This window comes from Syngnathus leptorhynchus, chromosome 5 (genome assembly GCF_054491065.1).
Source record: "Syngnathus leptorhynchus isolate UIUO chromosome 5, UIUO_Slep, whole genome shotgun sequence".
Classification (NCBI taxonomy): domain Eukaryota; kingdom Metazoa; phylum Chordata; class Actinopteri; order Syngnathiformes; family Syngnathidae; genus Syngnathus; species Syngnathus leptorhynchus.
In genome coordinates, this window is record NC_141199.1 from 14,654,089 (window position 1) to 14,669,957 (window position 15,869).

General features: G+C 47.1%; 4 protein-coding genes across 8 annotated transcripts in view; all 4 read right to left on the minus strand.

Annotated features, from left to right (window-relative positions):
- Nucleotide 1: 1 nt before the first annotated feature.
- Nucleotides 2-5,651, minus strand: prelid1b (PRELI domain containing 1b). Its single transcript, XM_085911122.1, has 6 exons — nt 5,463-5,651; nt 1,988-2,182; nt 1,704-1,929; nt 1,447-1,560; nt 1,180-1,258; nt 2-855 (listed from the first exon to the last, which is right to left on the minus strand). The coding sequence occupies exons 2-6, from the start codon at nt 2,077-2,079 to the stop codon at nt 746-748; spliced, it is 621 nt and encodes a 206-aa protein (XP_085767248.1). The 5' UTR covers nt 2,080-2,182; nt 5,463-5,651; the 3' UTR covers nt 2-745.
- A 278-nt stretch (nt 5,652-5,929) lies between these two features.
- Nucleotides 5,930-7,707, minus strand: gpank1 (G patch domain and ankyrin repeats 1). Its single transcript, XM_085911120.1, has 4 exons — nt 6,939-7,707; nt 6,687-6,828; nt 6,539-6,608; nt 5,930-6,417 (listed from the first exon to the last, which is right to left on the minus strand). The coding sequence occupies exons 1-4, from the start codon at nt 7,350-7,352 to the stop codon at nt 5,976-5,978; spliced, it is 1,068 nt and encodes a 355-aa protein (XP_085767246.1). The 5' UTR covers nt 7,353-7,707; the 3' UTR covers nt 5,930-5,975.
- Nucleotides 7,708-7,927: 220 nt separating this feature from the next.
- LOC147057163 (uncharacterized) lies at nt 7,928-12,297 on the minus strand. Its single transcript, XM_085911119.1, has 2 exons — nt 12,099-12,297; nt 7,928-11,702 (listed from the first exon to the last, which is right to left on the minus strand). Exon 2 carries the CDS (start codon nt 11,615-11,617, stop codon nt 8,684-8,686), a length of 2,934 nt encoding a protein of 977 aa, XP_085767245.1. The 5' UTR covers nt 11,618-11,702; nt 12,099-12,297; the 3' UTR covers nt 7,928-8,683.
- Nucleotides 12,298-12,595: 298 nt separating this feature from the next.
- The window catches only part of sdk1b (sidekick cell adhesion molecule 1b), a 138,160-nt gene continuing 134,886 nt past the window's right edge, over nt 12,596-15,869 (minus strand). For 4 of the 5 annotated variants that reach the window (XM_085911585.1, XM_085911584.1, XM_085911583.1 and 1 more), the window contains 5 exons: nt 15,524-15,688; nt 15,314-15,451; nt 14,224-14,347; nt 14,000-14,129; nt 12,596-13,908 (listed from right to left, as the gene is read on the minus strand). In XM_085911585.1, the coding sequence (XP_085767711.1) occupies nt 13,600-13,908; nt 14,000-14,129; nt 14,224-14,347; nt 15,314-15,451; nt 15,524-15,688 (866 nt within the window). In that variant the 3' untranslated portion in view covers nt 12,596-13,599. Of the gene's footprint in view, nt 13,909-13,999; nt 14,130-14,223; nt 14,348-15,313; nt 15,452-15,523; nt 15,689-15,869 lie in introns of those variants that run through there. The other variant, XM_085911586.1, reaches the window with a different exon arrangement.

The window sequence follows — 15,869 nt, forward strand, 5'->3', positions numbered from 1 at the left end:
CAGTGATTTATTTATTTATTTACTCAACAACCTGTATAATACCTCCCCTCAATTTTTGTCAAAAAAAAAAAAAGTTTATTCAAAGAATTTTTACAGTACATCACAGCAAATTAAAATACATTTAGAACACATTTTTCAACAATGGAATCATTTCAAAACTATTTCAGCCCCAGCAGAGGAAAAAAAATATCCCAGTTTTACGAGAGCTTGATGTCAAAGGAAAGACAAAAATTAAATTCTCAAATTGACAGAATTCTCGCAAAACAGGTCCCTAATGAGCAACAATTTGTCTTTAAGCCGACCTTTGCAGTCATCGATATGTTTCACATTAGCAGGCGTGGCGATTAAATTGTGTGTCATTTCGGACATTTCCTTTTTGCTGTACAAACAAGATTGTAGCCTTGCACACCCATTCCGTGTTTTTGCTTTTACACGCACACACAAACTTCTGGTTTTATTCCATTTGACATGACGCATCAAGGTGTGTCTTTGAACCTGTGACTATTTAGGCGTAAGTAAACAATGTTGCGTGCAGGTTGATTGTTGTCGTTGACACATGTCTGTGTCATCATGCCAAAAAAAAAGTCTGATATGTTTTTAAAGATCACAAAATAGGAATGACGAGCAATCTTGATCAAAAGTAGTAGCTTATCATACGGATTGAAACGATGATTGCAGCCGTGAAATGTGCTTCCGGGCTAAGACCCTGAGACTTTCCAAAGTGGAGGATGCCTGTCTCCTTCCGTCAGACGTACTGCCGAGGGTTCTGCGTGGTGGAAGAGGCCAGGCTCTTGGTGGCTCCTTTAGCTTCCTTCACTGGACTCCTGAGCAACCGCTGGGGCGTCTCTCCTGCGTCTGCGCAAAACCAAAAAACACTGGCTGTGACTTGAATGTGGCTTTGAGACCAATCTACTGTGACCTGACCACTGACTCAACTCCTTCTGCTACAGTTCACGGTAAGCCTCTACACGTCAATTGTATACTCACCAGGCTGAGGCTAACGTCTGAAGGTGGCGGTGGGGCAGAATCACACAACAGCGATAACGCATTGGCACCATAGACAATGCTTATTTTGCCAAAAGTATGCGCTTTTGGTCCCATCAAGAAGTGATTCTGATTAGATGCACAAGGAGCTTCTCCTCCACTAATGTTTCTTAGACGCTGTGTGTGTGGACCAACCTTGCAGATTTGACAGTGCGTATTCCAGCCCTTTCATAGCTTTCGTTTGGTTGCTTTTGAAGCGGGCCAATCCAAACTCCTGAGTGAGGACAAGGAGGAAAAAGAAAGAAACTCGTTTACATGCAGGAGAGATATGAAGAGCATAACTTCCTGTTTTGAATTGTTACACCCTGCGGCAAAAAACGTACTTTCTTGCACAAAGCAGTTGAATGTGGGTAAACAATTTAAAGTTTGCCGTATGAACGAGATAAAAAGATATTCGGAAACCTGGATGGGTCGAGAGAAGCCGTAAATGCTGGAGGAGATCCATGCCTCTCGTTTCAGTTGGGTGACGCCCGGCAGCTCTTCCGAGTCTCGGAAAACACATCGCTCCTCCACCGACTAACGGGAAAGCAAAGAAAAGACGAGTCCAACAAAGCTTTTCATGAAACATAATAATCAAATTGCCTGATGACAGCTTTTTTGGACCATTTGTAGAGTTGCCATGGTGACCAAAAATCACCTTCATGGATCGGCCTTCTCACCATGAGAGTGGTGTGGTTGAGGTTCCAAGTGTACGTTGTCAGACTCCGACTGACCGGGTCCACGATGGAGTCTTCTACAATGTACACGGAGCGCGACATGCCAGCGGGGAAGAAGCGCTCGGCCCAGCGCGGCAGCCGGTTGGTCTTGGTGAGCAGACGTCTGGACAGGAGCCGGTGGTCCGTGGTCACCTCGCGGTACACGACATCCTCCGTGAGAACGTGCGTGCTGGACAACCACAGTAACGTTCAAATGTGATTGAGGACAACAATGTCAAGGATGTTACCTGAAGGGGTTGGGATAGCGCTGCCAGAACGCAGACACCACATGCTCCCACGTGTCGCCGATGTCACTTTTGCTAGTAAAGTACTTGACCATTGTTCTGCTGACGGTGGTCCGACTGATGTGTCAAGGTGCGGTCACTTGTGACGACACCATAAAAACAACGGGATGCTGACTCCATCCAAAGTCTGGTTGAGTTCTGTAGAGGTGAAACGATTATTGATGGGGACATATCATGGACAATTCATTTGTTATTTACTTGTGACCATTGCCTCAGCTGTCATGCGATAGTGTTGGCTCGTTTCACTTTCATTTAAGCTTTGACCATGATTTTTCCCTAATAAAGTGGCCTGTAATTAGGTACACCTGAAAATGGCGGTGTACCTAATAGAGTGTCCGAGTGACGTCACAGATCAACAGCCAATCAGAAAGTGGGGGGTTGTTTGGGTGTGGCACTTTTCACTTTCATTTAAACTTTGACCATGATTTTTCCCTAATAAAGTGGCCTGTTATTAGGAACACCTGAAAATGACGGTGTACCTAATGGAGTGTCCGAGTGACGTCACAGATCAAACAGCCAATCAGAAAGTGGGGGGTTGTTTGGGTGTGGCACTTTTCACTTTCATTTAAACTTTGACCATGATTTTTCCCTAATAAAGTGGCCTGTTATTAGGAACACCTGAAGATGACGGTGTACCTAATGGAGTGTCCGAGTGACGTCACAGATCAAACAGCCAATCAGAAAGTGGGGGGTTGTTTGGGTGTGGCACTTTTCACTTTCATTTAAGCTTTGACCATGATTTTTCCCTAATGAAGTGGCCTGTGATTAGGTACACCTGAAAATGGCGATGTACCTAATGGAGTGTCCTTGTGACGTCACAGATCAAACAGCCAATCAGAAAGTGGGGGGTTGTTTGGGTGTGGCACTTTTCACTTTCATTTAAGCTTTGACCATGATTTTTCCCTAATAAAGTGGCCTGTGATTAGGTACACCTGAAAATGGCGGTGTACCTAATGGAGTGTCCGAGTGACGTCACAGATCAACCAGCCAATCAGAAAGTGGGGGTGAGGGCGGGTGTGGCACTTTTCACTTTCACTTAAACTTTTTCCCTAATGAAGTGATTAGGTACACCTGTGTCCGTGTGACGTCACAGATCAACCAGCCAATCAGAAAGTGGGGGGTTGTTTGGGTGTGGCACTTTTCACTTTCATTTAAGCTTTGACCATGATTTTTCCCTAATAAAGTGGCCTGTGATTAGGTACACCTGAAAATGGCGGTGTACCTAATGGAGTGTCCGAGTGACGTCACAGATCAAACAGCCAATCAGAAAGTGGGGGGTTGTTTGGGTGTGGCACTTTTCACTTTCATTTAAGCTTTTTCCCTAATGAAGTGATTAGGTACACCTGTGTCCGTGTGACGTCACAGATCAACCAGCCAATCAGAAAGTGGGGGGTTGTTTGGGTGTGGCACTTTTCACTTTCATTTAAGCTTTGACCATGATTTTTCCCTAATAAAGTGGCCTGTGATTAGGTACACCTGAAAATGGCGGTGTACCTAATGGAGTGTCCGAGTGACGTCACAGATCAACCAGCCAATCAGAAAGTGGGGGTGAGGGCGGGTGTGGCACTTTTCACTTTCACTTAAACTTTTTCCCTAATGAAGTGATTAGGTACACCTGTGTCCGTGTGACGTCACAGATCAACCAGCCAATCAGAAAGTGGGGGGTTGTTTGGGTGTGGCACTTTTCACTTTCATTTAAGCTTTGACCATGATTTTTCCCTAATAAAGTGGCCTGTGATTAGGTACACCTGAAAATGGCGGTGTACCTAATGGAGTGTCCGAGTGACGTCACAGATCAAACAGCCAATCAGAAAGTGGGGGGTTGTTTGGGTGTGGCACTTTTCACTTTCATTTAAGCTCTGACCATGACTTTTCCCTAATAAAGTGGCCTGTGATTAGGTACACCTGAAAATGGCGGTGTACCTAATGGAGTGTCCGAGTGACGTCACAGATCAACCAGCCAATCAGAAAGTGGGGGTGAGGGCGGGTGTGGCACTTTTCACTTTCACTTAAACTTTTTCCCTAATGAAGTGATTAGGTACACCTGTGTCCGTGTGACGTCACAGATCAACCAGCCAATCAGAAAGTGGGGGGTTGTTTGGGTGTGGCACTTTTCACTTTCATTTAAGCTTTGACCATGATTTTTCCCTAATGAAGTGGCCTGTGATTAGGTACACCTGAAAATGGCGATGTACCTAATGGAGTGTCCTTGTGACGTCACAGATCAAACAGCCAATCAGAAAGTGGGGGGTTGTTTGGGTGTGGCACTTTTCACTTTCATTTAAGCTCTGACCATGACTTTTCCCTAATAAAGTGGCCTGTGATTAGGTACACCTGAAAATGGCGGTGTACCTAATAGAGTGTCCGAGTGACGTCACAAATCAAACAGCCAATCAGAAAGTGGGCTTTGACCATGATTTTTGATTATTTGATTTATTAAAAAAAAGAAAGGATCAGTGTGTGTTGGCGGGGGGAAGACACTAAAAAAAACAACATCATCAACGGGATTTGAACCCGATACGCAAAGAAATAAGAATAACTTACTTATTAGAGCCTTATCTATTGTGCTATCGTGGCACACAGCAATCATGACTAATAATGTTCAATATGTCTAAATTACCCGGTGACTGCAAACGCATCCAAAATGAAAAACCATGTCACGAGTGTAGCAGCGTTAATGCTGATGAACAACAAGTCTCTGGCCTGTCTTGCAAATATTTCCATTATAAAAGTATTAGATCCCACCGGGACTTGAACTCAGGCCGCCGGGGTGAGAGTCATGAATATTAACCACTACACTAGAGCCGCGCTGACAATTCGTGGAAGGCATGTACACTAAATGGTTTAATGGACCCGCTCAAGCTAGATTTAAGGCACGGCCAAGTAAACAACTTTTTCCTTGGGTCACGGGTTTAAATCCCGTTGATGACTTTTCTATATATTTTTTAAGTGTTTGGTATTTTTTTACAGCCAGTCGGAAATGCAAACGAGACGTTTCGTTCAGCGTTTTTATTGAGAATTTGAACAGTTTTGGAATCAGGGAAGTTCCAAGTCGATATGACGAATCTGCAGTCGCGAAACACAAAACAGCTTAACTCCCCTTACAGTAACAGTCGTAACTCGAGACGGAGCAGCAAGATAACATGGGAGCAACTTGACATATAACACCATAAGTACGACGGTGCTAAGTAAAAGGTTGATTTATTAGCGTGCTAATGTTGCTGTACGACGACGAGCGCCGATAGCTCTTCTTCGCAGAGGAGCTTACGCCTCACCTCACAATTCGTCGTCGTTTAGTTTGAGTAATTATTATTCTTAGATAAGCCCATTGGAACGAGAAGTAAACAATGAGAGGACGTTTGCTAACATATTCAAGCAGAGTAGACCCCGGCGACAATGAAGCTATATCAACATTTACCTGTTATTTCGCGAAGGAAATGCTGGCTGGTATAGGACTAGATGTCTTCTTGTTCAAGCGTTTTATAGTACTAAACTATAATTGGGCATCTTACACCGAAGACATTTTTGACGATCATTTCACGCCACGCCATTTATCACCGCGGCCAAGGAAGGAACTGCAAACATGGCGCACGTAACGTGACCTAACGCTACGATTACTTTTTTAAAACAAAAATTAACTTTCTTATTTGCGTAGTATTTCGTTGTTTTAATTTAGTATACAAATAAAAATAGTTTATTGTGCATTAATGACAGCAATTAAACTGGCTTTTTTTTAACTCATATTACCATAAAACGTTCATCGGCCCAGAGCTTCTTTATCTGTTAACATCACAGATAACAGTTGCATGTATTGTTTCGCAAAACCACATTAGCATTGGTTTGTAACCATTTGACTGTATTACCAAAATGACATTTGCACTGAAGTAAAATTACTGTAATGTATTGCAAGTGTGAAACAACATGCTAAGCGTCAAAGATAGAAAGAGGCACGGAAATCTCTTTCCCAGGCCTTCTCTTGTTGTTCTTTTCTCCAGATCTGTTCTTTCGTCTTCCCCTTCCGGCCCCGTCTCTCTTCCTCTGGACGCTGTGGTTTCACTGCTTCCCGATCCCCCGCTTTGAAGTGAGTCACTCTGGCTCTCGTTATGGCCCCGTAGCCGAGGCCTTTCTGGTCCCGCTTCAGGACTGTGGCCACGGGTCGCTTGGGTCCTCGTCCGTCCGGACCCAGGCCCCAGCCGGGCCGCCAGCCACAACTGAGCATCATCTTGTAACTGTTGGCGGAAGGTGGGAGACAGTAGTACGGAGCTGGCGGAGAGCGTTTCATATTGAACTGATGCAGCGTGGAGGACAGATGAGATGACAGGCCGCTTGTATACTCCACACCGCATGCTTTGCACCACCGAGGATGGGCCGAGCTGGGGGTAGACAAAAGACGACATCCATTAAAAAATGAATTAGACAAATGTATAAACCTTGGTATCAATGTTTCACGTGCTTGGGACAATTTTTGCACATCAAGAAGAAAGGCTAACAAACCTGGTAGGAGTTTGTTGAGGTGGACTCATCCCATAGTTCTCCAGCTCCTCCAACACGCCACTGTGGCCCGCTGAGGAGAAACCAGGTGATATGTCATGAAATCAGTACACACAGTCAGATCATCAACATGAGCTGGATGTTTACATACCCTCCAAGGCGAGATCTTTGGCATCCCGACCCCGAGTGTCGACAACGCCCACCCAGGCGGCGCCTTCCTCCAACAGCAGCCTCACCGCAGCTCTTTGTCCTGACCAGCTTGCACACATCACGCCAGTCCAGAAAAAGTTATCCTGAAAGACCAATAAATAGTTTTAGTGAGTGTTTCTATTTGTTATTTTTGAAAGGAGAAATGGGCTCGAAGTTTGGAAACCCAAACTTAACTGGTCACAGCGTAGCCTACCTGGAAGTTGATGTCCACCCCCTTCGAAAGAGAGTCTTTCAATCCAGCGAGGTCTCCATCTTGGGCAAAACGAAGCAGTCTGAGACCCTGGAGCTCCGTGGACATCTCAGAGTTGACATGTCCGCTTGTCGTCTCTCTTGTTCGGTTGCCTTCCGCTCCTCCAATCCTTCTTCTTTCCGTCCCAAGGGCTTGTGTTTCAGTCCTCCTTTTGCTGGAACCCCGATTCGTCTTCGTATTTCCATGATGTTGTCCAGATGGTCTGATGAAAGTCACTTGATCATCTATAAGGTTTTCATAGAACTGTCTGGCCTCTTGTCCGCTGGATGTGCTGCTTGTTTGAGAAGGCGATGGCTCAAACGCCTCTATGCTAAAAAAGTCCTGTTTTCTGGCACGGGTAAAACCTAACCCAGCCATCGTGGATGGATAATTCCACTATTTGCTTTTGCATACCCCCAGTGACAATTTATAGTGCAGTTACATACCGAAAGTTACCTTTGACAACAAGCTAACATTAGCTAATATTTTCTCGGCAAGTGGTCTTTTTTTAGTTCGCTGTCGTCGTTGATTTATCACGGCAGATAATTTATCATAATCCTGCTAATTTGTACGCGCGATTAAAATAACTTTTGTGAAGAGAAAATTACAACGTGTCGCTCAAATAAACAATTGTTACTAAGCTAGTTTAGCACACCGGGCAGTGAAAAACAAGATGAGACAATTTCTTCTTTTGAGTATAATCATGGTGCGTGTGATCACAGCCAAAGTTTGTGCTGCCCTCTACAGGATTTGAGGCAAAGTGCAATAATCTCAAAAAGCATTAAAGAAGGAGCCTATCTTCATCAGTTTTTACAAATGTATTAAGTAATACAAATGTAAAGGCCTCCACTTGTTTTTCTTGAAAATCTAAAACAATTTAAAAATAAAAACGAATGAAACAACAACTTCAACTTTTCATTATCAATCGTGGCTGACTTGGACCTTGACAAAAGTTAAGACAACCGAGTTTATTTTCACAAGTCTCAATGCAACAATGCAGTTTTGCACCACCTGCACATAATATAAACGCGGTCCATTTGTTTTGTATTTTACAAAACTCCTCAAACACTCCTGACATGATAAAAAAAAACACCTGTTTCCTTTAGTTGGTATGAGGGATGCAATGGTACTTTTGTTTTACTTTTTTTTTTTTTTTAAGTAGACTTAAATGTACCAAATACTGATCGTAATAAGTCTTTCAACTGATGAAGTGTTTGCTTTATTTTAATCAAAAACTCACTTTCCCTGATGACATACACCTTCCTATGACATACGTTGCTCTCAAATACATATATAATATATATTTTTTTTACAGTAATAACTTGTCACTATTGACCAAAACCTAAGTGCATATTTTTCCGACAGTCCTGCTGTGTTTCACTTGAAAGCAGTTCGAAACAAGGCATTTCATTTATGTTGGATTCTTAACACTATGGGGCACTATGTAAACAAAATTCAGTACATAGATTAGACAAAGAAGAATAAAGAACACAGGGTACCTCTTATTCCAAAGTAAGGACAGAGAGAGAGAAAGAGAAAGAGAGAGAGAGAAAATAAATAAATGTTGTGAATACCACATTATAGGAAGCGCAGGTCTCCAAACTTGGGAGTTTGCAAGTCGTCAGCAGTCACGGTCATCATCCATTTTGCAAATGTCCTCATCCCTTAACAGCACACTTTGGCGTATGGAGGAGACGACGGGCACGGGGCTATAACCAGCCGGCGGGAGAAAGCAGCTGAGAGTCTTTTGGGTGGAACTTATTGATGTGTCTGTTGCGGTCCCCCGACTGCCTGAAGGTCTGCTTGCAGTGGGGGCACGAGTAGGGCCGCTCGCCCGTGTGTATGCGAGCGTGCACCGTCAGCTTGTACTTGCTGACGAAGGTTTTGTTGCAGCTGACGCAGGTGTAGGGCCTGTCGCCCGTGTGGTAGCGCTGGTGCATTCTCAGCTCCGTCATGCGGCCGTACGTCCTGCCGCAGTCGGAGCACTGGAAGCTGGGCGGCGCGTCCGCGTGGCGCCGTCGGTGCAGCTGCAGCCCGCTGGCCGAGCGGAAGGCCTTGCCGCACTCGGCGCAGGCGAAGGGTTTCTCGCCCGTGTGCGAGTAGATGTGCTGCTTGAGGTTGGCGGCCGTGGGGAAGCCGTTGCCGCAGTGAGGGCACAGGTGGGGCCGGGCGCCCGTGTGGATGCTCAGGTGCTTCTCCAACTTGCTGGCGTTGAGGAAGGTGCGGCCGCAGATGTCGCAGCTGAGCGGCGCCTCCCCCTTGTGGCCCTCCATGTGCGCCGTCAGCTCGGCCAGCGCGGCGAAGGCGGCGGCGCAGCGCGTGCAGTTGTACGGGCGCTCTTTGCGGAACTTGCGGTGCTTCAGGCAATGGCGCTCCAGCTCCTCGTTGTCCACAAAGGTGTCCATGCAGTAGGCGCACTGATAGGGTCTCTCCTGGGTGTGCGTCTGGAGGTGATACTTGAAGGTGGTGCGCTTGAGGAAGACGCGCTCGCAGTGCGGACATTTGATCTCGCGCCGGTCGTGCATGTCGGCGTGGCGCTTGTACTCGGCCGGGCCGTCAAAGTTCTTGCTGCACAGGGCGCAGTGGAAGCCCGGGCTTTTGTGCTTCTCCTCGTGCTTTCTCAGCGCCGCCTCCACCTTGAACTTCTTGCCGCAGACGCTGCACAGGTAAGAAGCGTTATGCGCCTCCAAATGCGCTTCCAGCTCCTCGCGGCTGCCAAAGTTCCGCTCGCAGCGCAGGCACGTGCCGCTCTTTTCCTTGGCGTGATTGATCAGGTGCTTTTTCAGGTCCTCCGCCGAGGGGTAGGTCTTGTGACACTCGCCGCAGGTGTAACGGCCGTTGCCGGCGGCCCGGCAGTGCACCATCACGTGTCTCTTCAGGTGGAACCTCCGCCCGAACACTTTGCCGCACTCTGGGCAGATGAGCGAGTGCGGGCTGCGCGGGATCTCGGCGTGCAACCTGAGGTGGCTCTCCAAGTGGGCTTTCTCCATGAAGCTTTTGTCGCAGGCGGGGCACGTCAGCTGCTTGGCCGAGTGCATCTTGCGGTGCTGCTTGAGCTTGGCCCAGCTGGCCAACATCTTGCCGCACTTGCGGCAGCCGTACTGCCGCAAGCCGTGCTGTTTCCTCATGTGGCGGTCGCGGTGGCACGACTGGCTGAAGAGCAGCGAGCACACGGTGCAGCGGAAGGGTTTCTCTTTGGTGTGCGTGCGCATGTGGCGGTTGAGCTTCTCGGCGTAGGGTAAGGTCAGGTTGCACACGGGGCACACGTGGCTTTTCTTGCAAGGGACGCCGGCGCCGCTAAAATCCACCGTCACGACACGGATGTCCGATTCCTTCCTTTCGTTTGCGCCGCCGGTGTCCGGCAAGGACTCCGTTTGGCTTTCCCCCATATCGGCCTTGATGTTCTCCATATTGCTTTGGATTTCCTCCATATTGCTTTGGATTTTCTGCATATTGATTTGGGTTTCCTTCATAGCGGTTTGGACTGGCTCCCTCGGTATCGCCTCGTGATACGCGATGTGGCGTAAAAACGCCTCGTCGTCGGGTGACCTCTCTGAACAGTAGGGACACAGCAGGAAGTGCGCCGCGTGCTTCCTCTTGTGGTTCTTGAGCTCGGCCACCGTCTCAAAACTGTCGCAGCACGTGGAGCACACGTGCTGGGCGGCGTTGTGCTGGACCCGCATGTGCCGCGTCAGGTGGTAGGACTGGCTGAAGACGGTGGCGCAGACGGGACAGCGGAAGGGTTTCTCCTGGGTGTGCGTCCTCATGTGTCGAGCCAGCTTGTTTGCGGTGACAAAGTGTCTGTCCGTGCAGACGGCGCAGGTGAACGTTTTACGGACTTTTTGGTTGCCGTCCGTATTGGGCTCGTCCGAGGTTTCCTCCAGTTTGAAGGGTGAAAAAGAGGCGCTCCCATTATTTTTCTCGTCGCCATGGTCCTCATCATGCTGTAGGTTTTCATCGCCACTCCGGTTGACGCTACGTCTCAAACTTTGGGTTTCAATCGCAACTCTCTCCATACGCCGAGGTCTTCCTCTTTTGCGTGGTTGCACGAGAGGCTTGACGTCAGGTCCGTTCAAGACTTGGGACTCCACCTCTTTGGCGATGCGCAGGGCGGTGGCGAGTGTGAGCGTTTCCCTTTGCGAGCGCAACCGCTCTCCGAGCCGCGGCAGATTCGTTTTCTCGATCAGCCGATTGAGGATCAGTTGGTTGTCCGTGCAGTCGTCGGGGGCCAGCAGCGACTCCAACGCCGTCACAAACTCATCCGTGCTCTCACCGATCATCTGAGCCCTTTGGTGGAATTCGAGTAAACGCGCCCGAGTTGCGCGACCGGCGCCGAAGTAGGCGGTCAGGGCTGAGACGGCCGCCGGATACGACTGTTCCCGCGAGACAAGCGTTGCAAAGAGTCGCTGACCTTCTTGACCTAGACAGTTATGTAGAAGCATACATTTACTGGTGTCAGTCAGCTTTTCGTTATCGAGAGCCTCCAGGTAGCGTTCGAAAGCGGCGAGCCACTTTGGCCAAACGATGTTTGGCTCATCGGGCGTTGGCAGGAAAGGCGGAGGCAGGGCCAAAATGATTAGTTGTGGTTCTGGAAGGAGGACCTTGCTGATTAACTCATCCATACTGAGAGTCACTTCACCCATCTTTATTGATAAGACCACTTTTTGAAGTTTCTCAATTGATACAACTCCCACTCTTGTTTGTGGGGGTCAGATTGAGGTCAGGATTCTAAAAAACACAAGTTCATACATGTTAAAATGAAAATGTGTGTCTCTGTCAAGCCCTGCACATATGTTTCCATGCTTATTGCATTTGTGAGCAAACGCAGCAGCCCATCAAATTTGTGTATTACATTTTTATGCATAGTAGGACCTTTTGTTTAAAGCCCCCCCCCCCCAGATCACCGTGCCCCTCACTCCAGGAGTTATTGCACCGCCTCTTTCATTTACATACACACACACATACAGCAGATCGATGGACACTAATAAACCCATAATAATGAGAATACCAGGGACTGAAAAAATACTAGCTCCAAACATGGGTTTAAAAATAGATTGAGAGGTGCTTGGATAATTAAGATAATGCAGTATTCACATACAAAGGAACGAAGCGACACAAACTCACCACATCGAATTGAAGAGCACAGTCAGCCGCTTGGCTCAACAGTCGCCCCGGTGTAGAAATGCTGCACGTTGTAAAGACGACATTGAAATAATTTGAGAATGAATGTGTTTTTGATGAACAAATACAAAACAGCCATGACGACGTTAGAGGAAAATTCGCCGAGTCGACGCTTATTATTTCCGGTTTTCTCAAGGACATGCAACTAACCACAGCGCCCTCGTGTGGCCAGGATACTTTCTGCAACTGCACCACTGCTGCGTTTTCTACTTTCTCGCATTGTGTGAAGACTAGTGGCCTTCACACACGTTATCAAAAACTATACATTTTCTTTTTGACGTGCCACTACTACATTTTTCTGACCAATTCTCATCGTTCCACTTTCAACGTATTCCAAATATTCATGCCAGCTGCCAAAAAGAAATCACGGTTTTACCAAAATGTACAAATTGTGAGCCCAAATGTCTTATGTGCAATGTGTGCTGCAATGACTGGGTTTTATTTCTGCACTTGCTGAGCAAAAAAATATTTTTAAATAAATAAAAAAGGGCCACAGCCACACAGTTTAACAATGACCATTTATTCACACACCATATAGGCGTTAAAACGTGTGACAGAGTGCTGGAGGCTGCTGGCTGGAAACTTTAAATAATACATGAGTACAAAGTGTGTGAGTGTGTGTGTATATGTCAACTTGCTCTGTCAGGGTAAAAGCTCGGCCACTTTTAATTTCTTTTCCATGTACAAAATTCATTCTTAAAAATATAAACACACAATGCGCCCCGCTGCCATTGACGACGATTCTCTTTGTGCGCATGCGTTCAACGTACACACTCAAACTCAAAACGTAAAAAGAGAATGCGAAGGGGCTTCGGCTTAGTACAAGCGTCAAACGTTGGGAGAATAAAATCAAAGAGAAAAAACAAACAAACACACTTTTATATACTCTGAGAACACAAATCACACTCAATTTGTAGTGCTGGGGGAAGAGTCCACATACACGCACGCACGCACACACACACACACATCATCTAATAGTGATTATCACCTTTTTGTGTGTTTTAAAGCTGTCATCTTCATATTTGCGCACAGGAAGTCCACGTCATGTCCAGTGCCGCCTTCTTATCCCCAAAAGACTTCACACGGGTTGGTCCACGTGCGTATTCTTGGAGTGCTCGCATATGTGTGTAAAGACAGATGACAAGTTTCTTTTCTTTCCTTTTTTTTTTTGTGCTGATTTTTCCACGTTCTACCGGCTCAGGTTCTCTTCTCCGAGAGTCTCTGCAGTGTCCGTGTAGAAGTGGGAATGTATGTGGGGATGCTAACAGTGTGTGTTGTGGGAGCACAGTGACACTCAAGCATGAAAGAGTTGGAGAGCCAACAGGGAGAAGAGCTGCGGCAGTTTTTTTTTTTTTTTTTCAAGGGTCAGTAAGCTCAAGTCTCCCCTACGCTAAAGCCGTCCGCTCGCTCTCCAGTTCAAAGAGTAAGTTCCCCACAAGCCCGCTCACACAAAGGAGGAGAATCCCGTCACGGGCGTGCGGGAGCCGGGCGGGTTGGTGTTGGGGTTGGCGTGGGCGAGCGCCGGCTGACCCGTCGGCGTGTAGACGCCGCCCGCGCTGTGCTGTGTGACCACCGTCTGGTAATACGGCTCCGAGTCGGCGGCGGCGGCGCACTCCTCGTAGCTGAACGGCGAGCCCAGCGCTTTCAGGCCTTTGGGTTGCCGCTTCCACGAGTTGTAGTAGGTGGGGTCGCTCATGTAGTGGTTGACGAAGGAATGCTTGGGCTGCTCGTCCTCGTAGTCGCTGTCCGTCAGCTGGACGCGACACGGAAAAAGACAGCCGGTGAAGACGTGACGGTGGGACGGCGTGACGCCGTTTCACATTTCAAGCGAGTGGCCACGCTACCTCTGACTCGGAGACTTCGGTGGGTTTCTCTGTGAGCGTGGTGCTCTCCGTCAGAACCGCTCCGTTGTAGTTGTTGCAGATGTCCTCGTCCGAATAGTGAAGACCGCCTGGACTTGGTCTGGGTGGTGACCTGGAAGCGGAACCCATGAAAATGAGAAGCTTAGCATAGTGCCTCAAGGAAAGTGTACGTGTTTGTGTGTGCGAGACTGATTTAAACATGGCACCTGGTCCCGTTCTTTTTCAGAAAAGTGTTCTTGGTGTTGGTGAGCGCTCTGCTGTTGAGCTCCAATGTGGTGAAACCGCCGTTGTCCAGGGTGACAGATTCCTCCACCGAAGACATGTGCTTTCCTGAATGACCACAAGAGGGCGACAGATGAAAACTTTCCCCCCCCTCATAATGTAATTTATTCAGGTAATGCTTTTTTCTTCTTCATGTAATTCATGTTGGTATCACATTTAAAGGAAGGTTCATATATTATCATAAAAAAATTATCTTGCTAGAGACCAATAATGACAATATTAAAACAGCAGCACCACTTTTTAATTGGTTTAAAAAGCTGCTTCAATGGAGAACTGATTCCACAAACCATCATCCAAATCCTAAATGTCACATTTGCAAATAGTCCCGAAATGGTGAGAGGGGAGCTATGATGATAAACGTTGAACTCCGGGCACTTTATTATGCAGCGATAAGAACGTAGTGTATAACGTCTTGGATTCACCCTCAAGTAGACTTGCCTGGATTACTTTTTATTAGAAAGCAAATATGGTACAGTAGCTGGAATAGTTTAAGCCTTAATTAAAAAAACTATTCCTATTACCAGCCCCAAGCCTTTTTCAGAATAGCTCACAAAGAATATTTGTTTTTTTTGTGGGGCTTTTTTAGAGTGAGATGCTTGAGGGCAGTATTCGTCCTTGAAGACTGCAGGAGGAGGAACAAAGATGACCTTGTTTTGCTCTCCGGTGCACGTCTCAGGCTGCTCCAGGCAATGCTACTTTTTAAGTGGAGTCTACATTTTGCAGGAATACAAGCAATTATTATTATTTTTTTTAAATGAATGCATTTCAGCTCCAATGTCGTGCCTGTTATGAGTTCGCACAATGCGTGTCACAGTGTCATGACTGAAGGGCTAAACTTTCCAAACTGCAGATGTTTCAGTACAAATAATAGTACTTTGACTTACAGGTGATCTAACTTAAGAATTTTTGGCGATACATGCAGTTACTCAGCCAGTTTTTTTTTTGTGGCTTTCTTAGATTTGTCTCTGTATCTGGAATCTTTTTTATTTTTTTTTAACTTGAATTTGTTGTTACCTGTGCCACAGGCCTTGTACTTGTTGCTGTGGCCATGCAGCAGCAGAGTGAAGACCAGGATGAGAATAAGGATGAGGCCCACCAGCGCCATGACAAGCAGGAACCACCACTCCTCGTAGAACGGACGCTCGGACAAGGCTGGAGACGCAAAAGGTAGTCTTCAACACGACGAGGCTTATTTGCTAGCTTAGCGTTTTTGAACGCGCTTACCAGCGAGCGCTGCGGAGGGCGTGCTGGGCTGTCCGAAGCCAAAGCGGTTGACGGCGATGACCCGGAACTCGTAGCTGATACCGGGTCGCAGGCGCTCCAGCGGGATCGACACGGACCTGGTGCTGGGAGACAGCAGTCGGATGAACGAGTCCCACGCGCCCTCGTCTAAGCGCACACAAAAGAGGATGCCGTGTCAACAACAACGACAAAAAGTCAATTCACGGAAATGAATGGATCGACCGTTCTCGTTAGATTGTAAATATTTTCTCAATTATTGTGAGCGGCGCTGGAGCCCGAAACGTAATGATGTTGAGTCAGTTTACAATTCCAGTGGTAATAGTCGACC

Excerpts from the sequence above, each read along its gene's own strand:
- prelid1b (XM_085911122.1), bottom strand. The coding sequence starts at position 2,079 with ATGGTCAAGTACTTTACTAGCAAAAGTGACATCGGCGACACGTGGGAG. Across the intron at positions 1,259-1,446 it reads GCTTCTCTCGACCCATCCAG|GAGTTTGGATTGGCCCGCTT; the intron begins GTTTCCGAATAT and ends GTCCTCACTCAG. Across the intron at positions 856-1,179 it reads CGCACTGTCAAATCTGCAAG|ACGCAGGAGAGACGCCCCAG; the intron begins GTTGGTCCACAC and ends GGTTTTGCGCAG.
- gpank1 (XM_085911120.1), bottom strand. The coding sequence starts at position 7,352 with ATGGCTGGGTTAGGTTTTACCCGTGCCAGAAAACAGGACTTTTTTAGC. Across the intron at positions 6,829-6,938 it reads GGGTGGACATCAACTTCCAG|GATAACTTTTTCTGGACTGG; the intron begins GTAGGCTACGCT and ends TTGGTCTTTCAG. Across the intron at positions 6,418-6,538 it reads CCTCAACAAACTCCTACCAG|CTCGGCCCATCCTCGGTGGT; the intron begins GTTTGTTAGCCT and ends GTCTACCCCCAG.
- LOC147057163 (XM_085911119.1), bottom strand. The coding sequence starts at position 11,617 with ATGGGTGAAGTGACTCTCAGTATGGATGAGTTAATCAGCAAGGTCCTC.